Raw genomic sequence first — 14,730 nt, forward strand, 5'->3', positions numbered from 1 at the left:
AAGAGGAGGAGGAGGAAGAGGAGGAGGTTGAGGAGGGAGGGTGGCAGGTAAGGAACAGAAGCACCTCCTCCACATTTCATGTTACACGGGTGGCCGCTACAGTTTTGACTCGCCTATGAATTACTGAGAGGTAAAACAACTACCTTGGCTTTCTCTTTAACTCCCTGCCTGGCCTAACCAGGAGGGAGGGAGAAAGGAATGAGGGAGAGAAGGAAGGAGGAGAGAAGGAATGAGGGGAGAGAAGGAAGGAGAAGTAAGGAAATCAGGTGGAGGAAGGGGAGAAGGAAAAAAAGGAAGGAAAGAATGAGGGAGTAAATAAGGGAAGGAGGCAGATGGAGGAGGGAGAAAGGAAGAGGAGGAGTAAGGGAGATGGAGGAAGAGAAAAGGGAGGAAGAAGGTGGGAGAAGGAAAGAAAGGGTGGAAAGAAGAGACGGAGGCAGAAGAAGGAGGAGGAAGGAAGGAACACGAAGGAAAAAGAGAGGGAGGGGAAGAAGGAGGGGAGGTAAGGCGAAGGAACGAAGATGGAAAATGGGGAGGCAGGAGTGAGCAAGAAAGGAGGAGGAGAGAAGCAGCAGATGCAAGTAAATAACAAAGGGGGAAGAGAAGGAGAAGACCAGATGGGGGTGAGGGGAAGAGTCTTAGGGGGAGATGAATGGATGAGGAGGGTGATTGAGGAGAGACGGTGAGGGGTAAGTAGGGATGAGTGGGAGGCAAGGATGAGGGGGAGACAGGGGTGAGGGGACAGAGGGAGGGGCAAGAGGGATGAGGGAGGCAAGGATAGGGAGACAGAGGTGAGGGGGGAGACAGGGTGAGGGGGAGGGGAGACAGAGGTGGGGAGACAGAGGTGAGGGGGAGACAGGGGTGAGGGGAGACAGAGGTGAGGGGTAGTAGGGATGAGTGGAGGCAAGGATGAGGGGAGACAGAGGTGAGGGGGGAGACAGGGTGAGGGGAGACAGGGTGAGGGGGTGAGGGGAAGACAGAGGTGAGGGGGAGACAGAGGTGAGGGGAGACAGGGGTAGGGGAGGCAGGGGCAGGGGAGGCAGAGTTGAGGGGGAGGCAGAGGTGAGGGGAGACAGGGGTAGGGGAGACAGGGGTGGGGGAGAGAGGGGAGGCAGAGAGGAGACAGGGGTGAGGGGGAGGCAGAGGGGAGGCAGAGTTGAGGGGGGAGGCAGAGGTGAGGGGGAGGCAGAGGTGAGGGGGAGACAGGGGTGGGGGGAGACAGGGGTAGGGACAGGGGGAGGCAGAGGTGAGGGGGAGGCAGGAGGGGGGAGACAGGTAAGGGAAGCAGTACACGGGACGTTATACTCTCACTTATTGATCCTCACTTAACTCCACCACTTAGTCTTATTATCCATGAGACGGGGGGAGGCTTCTGGCGGGAGGCTCTGGTGGGGGAGGCTCTGGCGGGGAGGCTTCTGGCGGCTGGCGGGGGAGGCCTGGGGCTGGCGGGGAGGCCTGGCGGCTGGCGGGGAGGCTCTGGCGGGGAGGCTTGGCTGGCGGGTAGCTCTGGGGGGAGGCCTGGCTGGGGAGGCCTGGCGGCTGGCGGGGAGGCTTGGCGGGGGAGGCTCTGGCGGCTGGCGGGGGAGGCTCTGGGGGATGGCGGGGAGGCTCTGGGGCTGGCGGGGAGGTTCCAGTGGGGAGGCTTTGGCTGGCGTGGCGGGGGCTCTGGCGGCTGGGGCGGGGAGGCTTCGTGGCTGGCGGGTGAGGCTCTGGCGGCTGGCGGGGGAGGCTTGGCGGCTGGCGGGGAGGCTCTGGCGGCTGGCGGGGAGGCTCTGGCGGCTGGAGGGGAGGCTCTGGCGGCTGGCGGGGAGGCTTCATGGCTGGCGGGGAGGCTCTGGCGGCTGAGGCTTGGCGGCTGGCGGGGAGGCTCTGGCGGCTGGAGGGGAGGCTCTGGCGGCTGGAGGGGAGGCTCTGGGGCTGGAGGGGAGGCTCTGGCGGCTGGCGGGGAGGCTCTGGCGGCTGGCGGGGAGGCTCTGCGGCTGGCGGGGGAGGCTCTGGCGGCTGGAGGGGAGGCTCTGGCGGCTGGCGGGGAGGCTCGGCGGCTGGCGGGGGAAGTCGGCGGCTGGCTGACATTATGTCAACCAGCATTTTGTTGCACGGTGGCGGCCTCTAAGCGGGGCGTAGCGACACATACAGAACACAGGTCAGTTAATTCTTCGGTTAATACTTACTGAGGCACCGAGAGAGAGAGAGAGAGAGAGAGAGAGAGAGAGAGGAGTCCTATCGCTTAAACTACAAAAAGCGTCGGAGCCAAGGAGGAGGAGGAGGAGGTGTTCAGGACCATTTTTTTTCACTGTCTGGCAAGGGTTTGGGTCAACAGGCTGCCAATCTTGTTTGTTTACGTCGGTTACAGGTAAGATACTGTTGTCATAAGTCCAGTACAGTAGTCGTGTTCCTCTGTACTTTAGTCCTCGCTACACGCTGTATGTCTAGTGGATGTTCGTTGTTATATAATTACATATATTTAACATTATCACCTGACCATATCATACAGATTCATAAACATGGCAGGAGGAGAAGAGAGGGGGGGGAAGGGGGAGGGGGGGGGGAAGGGAGAGAGGGAAATGAGGGAGGGAGAGAGAGGGGAGGGGAGAGAGGAGGAGGGAGGGAGGGGAGGGAGGGAGGGGAGGGGAGAAAGGAGGGGAGGGGAGAAAGGAGGAGGGAGAGAGGGAGGGAGGAGGAGAGGGAGGAGGGAGAGAGGGGAGGGAGGGGAGGGGAGGGAGGGGAGGGAGGGGAAAGAGGGAGGGGAGGGAGGGGAGGGGAGGGGAGGGAGAGAGAGGGGAGGGAGGGAGGAAAGAGAGGGAGGAGGAGAGAGGGAGAGGGGAGGAGGAGGGAGGGAGGGAGAGAGAGGGGAGGGAGGGGAGGGAGGAGGGAAAGGAGGGAGGGAGAGGAGGAGGAAAGAAGGAGAGAGGAAAGGAGGGAGGGCAGGGGAAAGGAGGGAGGGGGGAGGGGGAAGAGGGAGAGAGGAAAGAGGAGGAGGAAGGAGGGAGGGAGGGAGGGGGGAAAGAGGGAGGGAGAGAGAGAGGGAGGAGGGGGAAAGGAGGGGAGGAAAGAGGGAGGAGAGAGGAGGGGAGGGAGAGAGAGGGAGGGGAGGGAGGGAGAGAGAGGAGGGAGGAGGAGGAGGAGGGAGGGAGGGAGAGAGGGAGGGAGGGGGGAAAGAAGGAGAGAGAAAGGAGGGAGGGAGGAAGGAGGAGGGAGGGAGGGAGGGAGGAGAGAGGGGAGGAGGGGAAAGAAGGGAGAGGGAAAGGAGGAGGGCTGGAGGGAAAGGAGGAGAGGAGGGAGGAGGAGGAGGGAGGGGAAGGAGGGAGGGAGAGAGAGGAGGGAGGAGGGGGAAGGAGGGAGAGGAAAGAGGGAGAGAGGGAAAGGAGGAGAGAGGAAAGGAGGGAGGGCTGGTAGGGGAAAGGAGGAAGAAGAGAGGGAGAGGAGGGAGAGACACCCCATCACATTAAGGCGAAGAACCTCCTAATTTGTGTTATTAGCTAATTGTTGGTTATCACCCCGACCTTAGATTATCCTCCCACCTATGACGGGGTGGGGAGTCTTGTGTGAGAGTGTGGTGGGGGTGGGGTGGGCTGGGGTGGATGGAGGGTAGAGGAGAGGTGTGGGTGTGGGGTGGAGGAAGGTGGGGGGTGAGGTGAGGTGAGGGTGGGTGAGGGTGGGGTGAGGGGTGAGGAGGGTGAGGTGAGGTGAGGGTGGGGTGAGGTGGTGGAAGGTGGGTGTGGTAAGGTGAGGGGAAGAGTGAGCTTTTATAAACACAAATAATTAAATAGGAACAAAATAGGTTAACAATAAACAACAACAACGATATTAACAACACTGAATTAACGAGGCAAGGAAGTGTTACCAGTATATTAACCAAACACTTCATAATAACGGGTCGTGTTAAGAGAACAGTATGTCAAGGTGAGTCACATCAACACACCTGGGGAAATAGTAATTACCTTAGTTATTGTTCATATTTACAACTCCCTCCCCTTCACCTCACGCACCCCCCTTCCTCACCCCCACTACACCTTTCCCACTCACCCATCTGCCCCATTTCTCACCACCTATCACCCACCCCTACCTTAGTGATTCCACCCACACCGTTTCTCACCCCCCCACCTCTGCCTCACACACACACACACACACACACACACACACACACACACATAAGTCAGTGAGCCTGTAGCTACGCGACAATAGAATACATGGATGGTCTTACGTACACAAGAATGCAAACGTGTGTGTGTGTGTGTGTGTGTGTGTGTGTGTGATCAGACATGGCGGTGCACTGAAAGAGCCTCACAGCACATCACGTCACTACACCCACAATTACTTAAATTTTCACACATTTCCTGGGATATGGTGCCGTACACACACATCCCTGACCACCGTAGGTCAAGACCTATTCAGGCGCTGCTCACGCAGCTGCCCCCAACATCAGCTCGCCCATCCCAAGTCCTCTCCCCGACCCATCCTCACCACCGATATCTACATAATCAAAGTGACAATGTTTCGGAAAGAAGTGGACTGTTGAACAGTGATGAACAGTGTTTAGGCCAGTGAATTCAGCACTAGACAGTACCAGTGAGATGACCACCAGTGAGAGAAGCACCGAACTGACCGCCATCTTCTGACCAGGAGGTGCTAATCAGCCCACCCCTGTGAACAACAGTGGGTTGGCATCACACCTGACTACGAAATAACACAACACCACCCAGCAGGGTGAGGTACTGGACACCACCCCACACCACCAGGTGTCCCATGACCACGTGAGGTCCTCATAACACCTGAGGACGAGTATACACCACGTGAACACCACACCACCTGGTGTCTCCATGACCAGCCCAGGCCCGCCATCAACTGTTAACTATAATAATTTGTATGTTCAATTCATGTCTTCTTCTTTCAGTAATGAAAGTTTTTGTTAAACGACCACCACCCCATGTCTTTGTATGTAATAAGTCACTTTGTCCAATGTATATTTTCAGCCTGGCTGCCGACTTTTTCAATAAACCGTTAATTATTATTATTTATTATTATAATATATTATTACACACACAGACACACACACACAGACACACACACACACACACACACACACACACACACACACACACACACACACACACACACACAACGACATAATGATAACTAGAAGGTGATATAACGATGAGAAGTAACCAGGGCTATAGCTCACAAAACACGTAGTATGACTTCCACTGTTGACACGGACGTGATGTGGGTTGCCAAGGCTTTGTTGATGGGTGGAGAAGGTGAAAGGGGGGGACGAAGGGGGGTGAGGGTGAGGCCAGTGATGAGGGGCGAAAGGGGGAGGGGCTAGGGGAAGGAGTGAATAATGGAGGGGAGGGGGAGGGGAGTGAATGGTGGGGGGAGAAGGAGGAGGGAGAGTGAAGGAGGAAGGGGGAATGAAGGAGGTGGGGGAGGAATGGAGGGGGAAAGGGGCGATGAGGAGGAGTTAGGGAATGAATGGTGATGAAGAGGAGGAGGTGGAGGGGAGAGGAGAGGGGAGGAGAGAGGAAGCTTATTTATACTACAAGAAGCTTATGCAATGGACTTTCAGCACACACACACACCCTACCTATCTACCTGCCGGGCACCACCCCCCCGCCGCTGTCCACTCACCACCTGACTCTATGGTCGTCACTGCCCTGCACCACCACCACTTCACCCCTACCTACCTGTAGCTTAGACCCTTGTTGTATGGTAACAGGTCTTCAAATGGGCTTTTTGTGTTCACTATTAACCTTAAACAAGATCTAGTGAAACCCGGTGTTCCAATGAGCGACTTTCTCACACACACACACACACACACACAGGCGGGTAGTTTTGTGGATATCTCAGTTGGATGGTAACCCGTGTGACTAATTGGCTTCATCCGCATAACTAAATATTTGTCTTAACTTTCCTCCTGACTGTAGATCCACCAACACAGCTGACTGGATGACTGGCTGATGACTGACTGACTGATCTACATTCGGGTCTCAGGTAAATATTTAAGTTTATACAGGTAGATAATTAATTAGTTTTAAAGTACAGGTAGATAATTAATAGTTTAGTACAGGTATACAAACAAGTATCAGGTATAACAGGTACAGTTATTTCCAGGTGGCTACAGAATAATCAAGAAGGTGTAATACAGGTACAAAATTAGGCATTAATTACAGGTAAAATAAATCACTTGCAGTAACCGTGTCATAATGCCTAACAGTTTCAGAAAATACAAAACAAAATTATATGTCATTACCATTAAATAAAAGAACAAAATAAAGGCATAAAAAATATATTAATAAAGTTTTCATGAAATTACCGGTTAATAATTCTGATGTGGTCTCAGGGTAATAAAGGCGGCGGGTTATTCAAAATGTTACATTAACTAGCCTAGGTAGCGTCTTAACCTAACCTAACCTAACCTGTCCCTAAAACCAATTAAAGCTGTTAAGTCGGTGTAAGAAGAACCGATGTCAAGAACACCGAGAGAGAGAGAGAGAGAGAGAGAGAGAGAGAGAGAGAGGAGAGAGAGAGTATTCACTCCACCTGGTTCATTATTCTGGGTACAGTTTAAGTCCCATGACCTGAAGGGGGGGTAACGTCAGTACCGTCACAGTATGCAAGAACAGGTCGTTTATAGAGTCCCCTTAATGTTTGTGTTTACAGAGGCCCTTAATGTTTGTGTTTACAGTCCACTTAATGTTTGTGTTTACAAGTCCCTTAATGTTTTGTGTTTACAGAGTCCCTTAATGTTTTGTGTTTTAGAGTCCTTAATGTTTGTGTTTTGCAAGAGTACCTTGATGTTTTACCCTTGATGTTTGTGTTTACACAGTACCTGTGATGTTTGTGTTTACAGAGTCCCTTGATGTTTGTGTTTACAGAGTCCCTTTAATGTTTGTGTTTACAGGAGTCCCTTAATGTTTGTGTTTACAGAGTCCCTTAATGTTTTGTGTTTACAGAGGCCCTTAATGTTTGTGTTTTTCAGAGTCCCTTGATGTTTGTGTTTACAGAGTCCCTTGATGTTTGTGTTTTACCCTTGATGTTTATGTTTACCCTTGATGTTTGTGTTTTACCCTTGATGTTTGTGTTTACAGAGTCCCTTGATGTTTGTGTTTTACCCTTAATGTTTGTGTTTTACCCTTGATGTTTTATGTTTACAAGAGTCCTTGATGTTTGTGTTTAGAGTACCTTGATGTTTTGTGTTTTACACAGAAGTACCTTGATGTTTGTCATTTTTACAGAGTACCTTGATGTTTGTGTTTACAGAGTACCTTGATGTTTGTGTTTACAGAGAGTACCTTGATGTTTTGTGTTTACAAATTACCTTAGTGTTTGTGTTTACACACCCTTGATGTTTGTGTTTACAGTACCTTGATGTTTGTGTTTACAGAGTCCCTTGATGTTTGGCGTTTACAGGGTCATAATGTTTATGTTTTACCAAGAGTCCCATAATGTTTGTGTTTACAAGAGTCCCTTAATGTTTGTGTTTTACAAGGCCCTTAATGTTTGTGTTTTCAGAGTCCCTTGATGTTTGTGTTTACAGAGTCCCTTGATGTTTTGTGTTTACCCTTGATGTTTGTGTTTTTACCCTTGATGTTTGTGTTTACAGAGTCCTTGATGTTTGTGTTTGCCCATAATGTTTGTGTTTACCCTTGATGTTTTATGTTTTACAGAGTCCCATGATGTTTTTGTGTTTTTACAGAGTACCTTGATGTTTGTGTTTACAGAGTACCTTGATGTTTGTGTTTACAGAGTACCTTGATGTTTGTGTTTACAGAGTACCTTGATGTTTTTGTGTTTACAGAGTACCTTGATGTTTGTGTGTTTACAGAGTACCTTGATGTTTGTGTTTTACAGAGGTCATGATATTTGTGTTTTACCCTTGATGTTTGTGTTTACACAAGAGTCCCTTATTTTGTGTTTTACCCTTGATGTTTTTGTGTTTACCCTTGTTGATGTTTTGTGTTTACAAGAGTCCTTGATGTTTGTGTTTACAGGAGTCACTTAATGTTTGTATGTTTACCCTTGATGTTTTTGTGTTTACAGAGAGTCCCTTGATGTTTGTGTTTTTAGTACCTTGATGTTTGTGTTTACAGAGTACCTTGATGTTTGTGTTTACAGAGTACCTTGATGTTTGTGTTTACAAAATGCCTTGATGTTTGTGTTTACAGAGTACCTTGATGTTTGTGTTTACAGAATTACCTTGATGTTTGTGTTTACAGAGTACCTTGATGTTTGTGTTTAGAGGTCCCTTGATGTTTTGTGTTTACAGAGTACCTTGATGTTTGTGTTTTCAAGTCCCTTGATGTTTGTTTACAGAGTCCCTTGATGTTTGTACAGAGTCCAGTCATTTTGTGTTTACAAGAATCCCTTGATGTTTGTGTTTACAGAGTCCCTTGATGTTGTGTTTACAGAGTACCTTGTTTTGTGCACAGAGTCCTTGATGTTTGTGTTTACAAGAGTACCTTGATGTTTGTGTTTACAGAGTCCTTGATGTTTGTGTTTACAGAGTCCCTTGATGTTTGTGTTTACAGGGCCCTTGATGTTTGTGTTTACAGTCCTTGATGTTTGTGTTTACAGAGAGTCCCTTGATGTTTGTGTTTACAGGGTCCCTTAATGTTTGTGTTTACAAGGCATGATGTTTGTGTTTACAAATTGCCTTGATGTTTTGTGTTACAGAGTCCCTTGATGTTTGTGTTTTACAAGAGTCCCTTAATGTTTGTGTTTACAGGAGTCCTTGAAGTTTGTGTTTACAAGGTCCCTTAATGTTTGTGTTTACAGAGTCCATAATGTTTGTGTTTACAGAGTCCCTTGATGTTTGTGTTTACAGAGAGTCCTTGATGTTTGTGTTTACCCTTGATGTTTGTGTTTACAGAGTCCCTTGATGTTTGTGTTTACAGAGTCCCTTGTGTTTGTGTTTACAAGAGTCCTTGATGTTTGTGTTTACAGAGTCTCCTTGAAGTTTGTGTTTACAGTCCCATAATGTTTGTGTTTACAGAGTCCCTTAATTTGTGTTTACAGAGTCCTTGATGTTTGTGTTTACTGGTCACTTGATGTTTGTGTTTACATAGTCACTTGATGCTTGTGTTTTACATAGTCACTTGATGTTTGTGTTGACAGAATCCCTTGATGTTTGTGTTGACAGAATCCTTGATGTTTGTGTTGACAGAATCCTTGATGTTTGTGTTTACAGAGTCCCTTAATGTTTGTGTTTACAGAGTCCCTTGATGTTTTGTGTTTACATAGTCCCTTGATGTTTGTGTTTACAAGTCCCTTAATGTTTGTGTTTACAGAGTCCCTTGATGTTTGTGTTTACAGAGTCCCTTAATGTTTTGTGTTTACAGAGTCCCTTGATGTTTGTGTTTGCAGAGTCCCTTGATGTTTGTGTTTACAGAGTCCCTTAATGTTTGTGTTTTACAGGAGTCCCCTTGATATTTGTGTTTACAAGGGTTATTGATGTTTGTGTTTACATAGTCCCTTGATGTTTGTGTTTAGAGTCCCTTGATGTTTGTGTTTACAGAGTCCATTGATGTTTGTGTTTACATAGTCCATGTGATGTTTGTGTTTACAGAGTCCTTGATGTTTGTGTTTACAGGAGTCCCTTGATGTTTGTGTTTAGAGTCCCTTAATGTTTGTGTTTACAGAAATTACCTTGATGTTTGTGTTTACAGAGGTACCTTAATGTTTGTGTTTACAGAGTCCCTTAATGTTTGTGTTTTACAGAAGTACATAATGTTCTACCGTGTTTACAGGGCGAGTCTAAACACAGTCCTGAAGGAGACACAGACACACTCACTTCACCACACAAGAACCTCAACTACCACAGATGTTGCCCACGATCTAAACACTAATAAATATGATAATTCACATTACTAATTATCATCGCTTCTACTACCATTATCCTCGTAAAAATAATATAATTAGCGTAATAACAACAGGAAATATGTGTTTCAAGAGTTAGCGGCCCCCAAAAAACGTGTTTGACACCATTAGACGTAGAGGGAAAAAGTGCGGTAACTATTCTATTACAACCAGAGACGGGAAAAACCTACAGGATGTTTGTGTAGTGACGTTGGGGTTCCTGTAGTCGAGCTGCCCGAGTCTTTATACCTCCAACAGGTAAAATTCTCTCCTCCCTCCCCACTCCTACTGTCTCCCTCACCTTCCTGACTGGTACCCCTCCCTTTGACTGGTCGCCTCCATCACTAACTGGATTTATGAGCACAGTCAATACATATACCACCCAGCTACAACTCGAAGACGTGAGGAGACGTTAATGGTGTATTGACCTGTGTTACCTAGAATATCAATGCCCCCTCCCTCCTACCTAATCAACAGGAGATATGAGAACGTATCTGACTGGATAATTTTCACCTACGACACGAACCACAAATAAAATAATCTATCGTGGAAAAATAACCCGAGATTCTTGTCGTGTAATAACTAATCTTCCGGGAGAATTCGTTACTGTAGCTCCAGCCAGGTGCCAAGATGAATGGGTGTGTTTTTAGATGAAGAGCTGCCCACGTCCACATGATTCATAAGACAAAAAACCCCGGCTCCCCTGCTACAACCGAACCCGAGTCTTATTGCGTTACCACCGTCTGGGACACTCACTGAACCGTCATAACTATAGAGCTGATACAAAGGAAGCTAATTACTGCAATCACGACCCAAGACTCACCTTCTGCTTATGTTATTGACCCTCCTCCCCAAAAAACTGACTCCGCCTCATCAAACCAGCCAATAAAACGGACGGTAACGATTGGATTAGAAGCGTTAATCACTATATTACTTTTCCCCACTACCTGAGGACGTGCTGTGAAGTTACTAGAAGCTAACGACGATGAGCCAATATCATTTACGTCGATTATAAAAGTTTAACGAGAATGTAAATAAAGATATCTGTGTTGAGGAGGAGGAGGAGGAAGAGAGCTAAATTTAGAGAAGAAGGAAGAGGAGGAGGAGGAGGAAGAAGAAGAAGATGGGGGTGATATAGGGTCAAAGAAAGGGGAGAGAGAGAGTGGAACAGAAGACACAATAAAATCGACAATAAACAGAAACACAAAAACGGAGATGAGACAAACATTCACCACTGGAAAGAAGAACAACAAGAAGAGGAAAGAAAAAGTAAAAAAGGAAGAGAGTCCAAATTGAGAATAAAAAAGACACAGTAACGAAGGAGGAAAAGTAGAGAAAGAGGCAATAAACACGATAATAAGAGAAACAGTCGTAACACCTTCATAAATTGGACTCGAGCCTTCTAATGTCACTTAACAAATCTGTATCCGCAGTTTAAGCTCTTAATCTCCTAATGCGTGTACGTCTCCCCCTCCACTCCTGATCTCCTCCACCTCACCCTACCTCCCACCCCCCTTCACCTCAATTTGACTCCGGGGGCAGTTATTCCTTCACCTTGTTGTCTCATCTCCCTCCATCTTCTAACTTCCGCCCTCCTTCTCTACTTCCTTCTTCCCTCACTTCTCCTGCTCCCTTCTTCTCCCCTTTGCTTTACCCTCCCTACCCTCCCTAGCTCCCTCCCTACCTCTTCCCATTTCACCCCTTGATCAAAGTGGTTCACCGTCACTTATATCTGTTGATGCCTCCTCCCTCCTCCAACACCTGACCCTCCCTCCAACACCTGGCCCTCCCTCCCTCCAACACCCTGACCCTCCCTCCCTCAATACCCTGACCCTCCCTCCCTCCCACCCTGACCCTCCCTCCCTCCAACACCCTGACCCTCCCTCCCTTCAACACCTGACCTCCTCCTCCTCACCCTGACCCCCCCTCCCTCCATCACCCTGACCCTCCCTCCCTCCAACACTGACCTCCTCCTCCAACACCCTGACCCTCCCTCTCCCATCACACACCCCCATCCTCCCCCTCACCCCCATCCTAACCCTATCACCCACACTACCCCCCCCCCTCAACCCCTATCTTACACTACCCCCACCCTCAACCCCATCACCCACCTCCCCTATCCCTCACCGCTCCATTACACCCTTTAAAATCAGTTTAAAGGCTGTGTCATACACAAGATGGCGTCCACATTACGTTTTGACGCGATTTAAATAACAAATAACTTCCTGTATTGTGTATTACCGTCCCTCGACCGTAATGATCTTCTTTGAGGCTACCGCTGTACACCCCAGGCCAGGCGGTCACGTACGTACTAAAGGTGTTACAAGGGGCGGCTGGGTGTGACAATTGGCGGTGTGTGTGTGTGTGTGTGTGTGTGTGTGTGTGTGTGTGTGTGTGTGTGTGTGTGTGTGTGTGCGTGCGTGTGTGTGTGTGTGTGTGTGTGTGTGTGTGTGTGTGTGTGTGTGTGTGTGGTGTGCGTGTGTGTGTGTGTGTGTGGTGTGCGTGTGTGTGTGTGTGGTGTGCGTGTGTGTGTGTGTGTGTGTGTGTGTGTGTGTGTGTGTGTGTGTGTGTGTGTGTGTGTGTGTGTGTGTGGCGTATGTGTGTGTGTGTGTGTGTGTGTGTGTGTTGTGGTGTGCGTGTGTGTGTGTGTGTGTGTGTGGATCAGGTCATGGGAAATTTTGAGCCTCAGAACTTAAACACCTGCAAACACTCAGGTATGTTGGCAGGTGTACAGGTCAGGTGTAACGAGAGAGAAGGCGAGAGGTGACGGTCAGGTGTAGACAGTCCGTCAGATAGACTGCACGCGAGTTAGACGGGTGGTTCAGCTCCAAGACAGAAAGGAGTTGTGACGTCGGGGTGGGACCGTCAGGTGAGCGGCATGACAGGTAACAATCACGTCTCACCTGTGTCACTGTCACGTATGTAGCGACACCTACCATGGTTTACACGGCCAATGGCGCGCGTGTGTGTGTGTATGTGTGCGTGTGTGTAGTTTGTGTATGTGTGTGGGGCCAGAACACACACACTGCACAAATCTAACCACCACATCCATGGCCAGGGGTTACCTCTACCCTCCTTCCAATTCTCTCCTCCCTTTCCCTCCCTTCCTCCCCTTCCTCTCTCCTCCCTTCCTCACCCTTCCTTTCCCTCCTAGTATACCTCCTCCCCTTCTCCTTCTTTTTGTCCCTCCTTCTCTCTCATCCACCTAGCAACACGTCACACCACAGCCCCACCACGTCACATCACAACCCACCGTCACCACAGCCCACCACGTCACATCAGCCCACCACGTCACATCCAACCTACCACGTCATCACAACCCACCACGTCATCCACAACCCACCAGTCACATCACAACCCACCACCTCTCACAACCCACCACCTCACAACTAGTACATCATAACACCCATCACTCTACCCTGCTAACTTGTACTGATCTTAAGTCAGTGAGATATGTATGTCTCTCTCTCTCTCTCTCTCTCTCTCTCTCTCTCTCTCATATGCAGCTATGGTTGTGTGAAGGCTGTAGGGATTAAGAGGTAGAGGGTAGGTGGGAGGGGCTAGGTAGGGAGGGAGGGAGGGAGGAGGGTAAGATGACTAGACAGGGGGTAGGTGGGGGAAAGTGGGGGGTTAAGGGGAGATGGGACTAGGTAGGTGGGGGAAGGGGAGCTAGGTAGGTGAGGGGTAGGGAGGTGGGGGTAGGGGAAGGGGGTAGGGAGGCAGTGATTGCAGGGTCTGTCCTTTCTCATAAACTCAACCCAACTTCAGTGTGATCCCAGTGGTGGTAGTGATGATGGTGGTGGCAGTGACGGGGGTGAGTGGTGGTAGTGATGATGGTGGTGTGGCAGTGACGGGGTGGAGTGGTGGTAGTGATGATGGTGGTGGCAGTGACGGGGGGTGAGTGGTGGTGAGATGATGGTGGTGGCAGTGACGGGGGTGAGGTGGTGGTGAGTGATGATGGTGGTGGGTGACGGGGTGAGGTGGTGGTGGTGATGATGGTGGTGGCGGTGACGGGGGGGTGAGTGGTGGTAGTGATGATGGTGGTGGCGGTGACGGGGTGAGTGGTGGTAGTGATGATGGTGGTGGCAGTGACGGGGGTGAGGTGTTGGTAGTGATGATGGTGGTGGCGGTGACGGGGGTGAGTGGTGGTGGTGATGATGGTGGTGGCAGTGACGGGGGTGAGTGGTGGTAGTGATGATGGTGGCAGTGACGGGGTGAGTGGTGGTAGTGATGATGGTGGTGGAGGAGGGTTGGTGTGATCCCAGTGGTGGTGAGATGATGTGGAGGTGGTGGTGGGTGGCAGTGACGGGGTGAGTGGTGGTAGTGATGATGGTGGTGGCAGTGACGGGGTGAGGTGGTGGTGGTAGGTGATGGTGGTGGTGGCAGTGACGGGGGTGACTGGTGGTAGTGAGTGGTGGTGGCAGTGACGGGGGTGAGTGTGGTGGTAGTGATGATGGTGGTGGGAGGAGGGACGGTATGATAATAGTTTGGTAGTTAAGGTATTGGTTGTGGTTGTGGTGGTGGTGGTGATAGTAGTTGAAGTTGCAGTAGTGGTGATGATGATGATGATGATGATGATGATGATGATGATGAGGAGGAGGAGGAGGGCATCAACCCGAAGCTCCTCAACAGAACCTAACCTAACCTATGTCACGCTAGTTTAACGGGGTTGAATTTCCTTCCCGTCACGCTGGTGTAGTTAGTACCAAGAGAACTACTACCACAACCACCACTACTTCCACTACTACCACCACTACCACTACTACCACCATCACTACTACCACCATCACTACCACTACAACCACCACTACCACTAATACGACCACTACTACTACCACCACCACTACTACCATCGACCACTACAACCACCACTAC

At 49.6% G+C, this 14,730-nt stretch overlaps 1 protein-coding gene across 1 annotated transcript; it reads right to left on the minus strand.

Moving 5' to 3' along the window:
- Positions 1-1,347: 1,347 nt before the first annotated feature.
- On the minus strand, positions 1,348-2,073 carry LOC121855355 (basic proline-rich protein-like). Its single transcript, XM_042350250.1, has one exon. It carries the CDS (start codon positions 2,071-2,073, stop codon positions 1,348-1,350), a length of 726 nt encoding a protein of 241 aa, XP_042206184.1.
- Between the last annotated feature and the right edge of the window lie 12,657 nt (positions 2,074-14,730).

The sequence above is a fragment of the Homarus americanus genome, unplaced genomic scaffold (assembly GCF_018991925.1).
Source record: "Homarus americanus isolate GMGI-L3 unplaced genomic scaffold, GMGI_Hamer_2.0 scaffold46760, whole genome shotgun sequence".
Taxonomy (NCBI): domain Eukaryota; kingdom Metazoa; phylum Arthropoda; class Malacostraca; order Decapoda; family Nephropidae; genus Homarus; species Homarus americanus.

What these genes read in the sequence shown, in the direction of transcription:
- LOC121855355 (XM_042350250.1), bottom strand. Translation starts at nt 2,073, where the DNA reads ATGTCAGCCAGCCGCCGACTTCCCCCGCCAGCCGCCGAGCCTCCCCGC.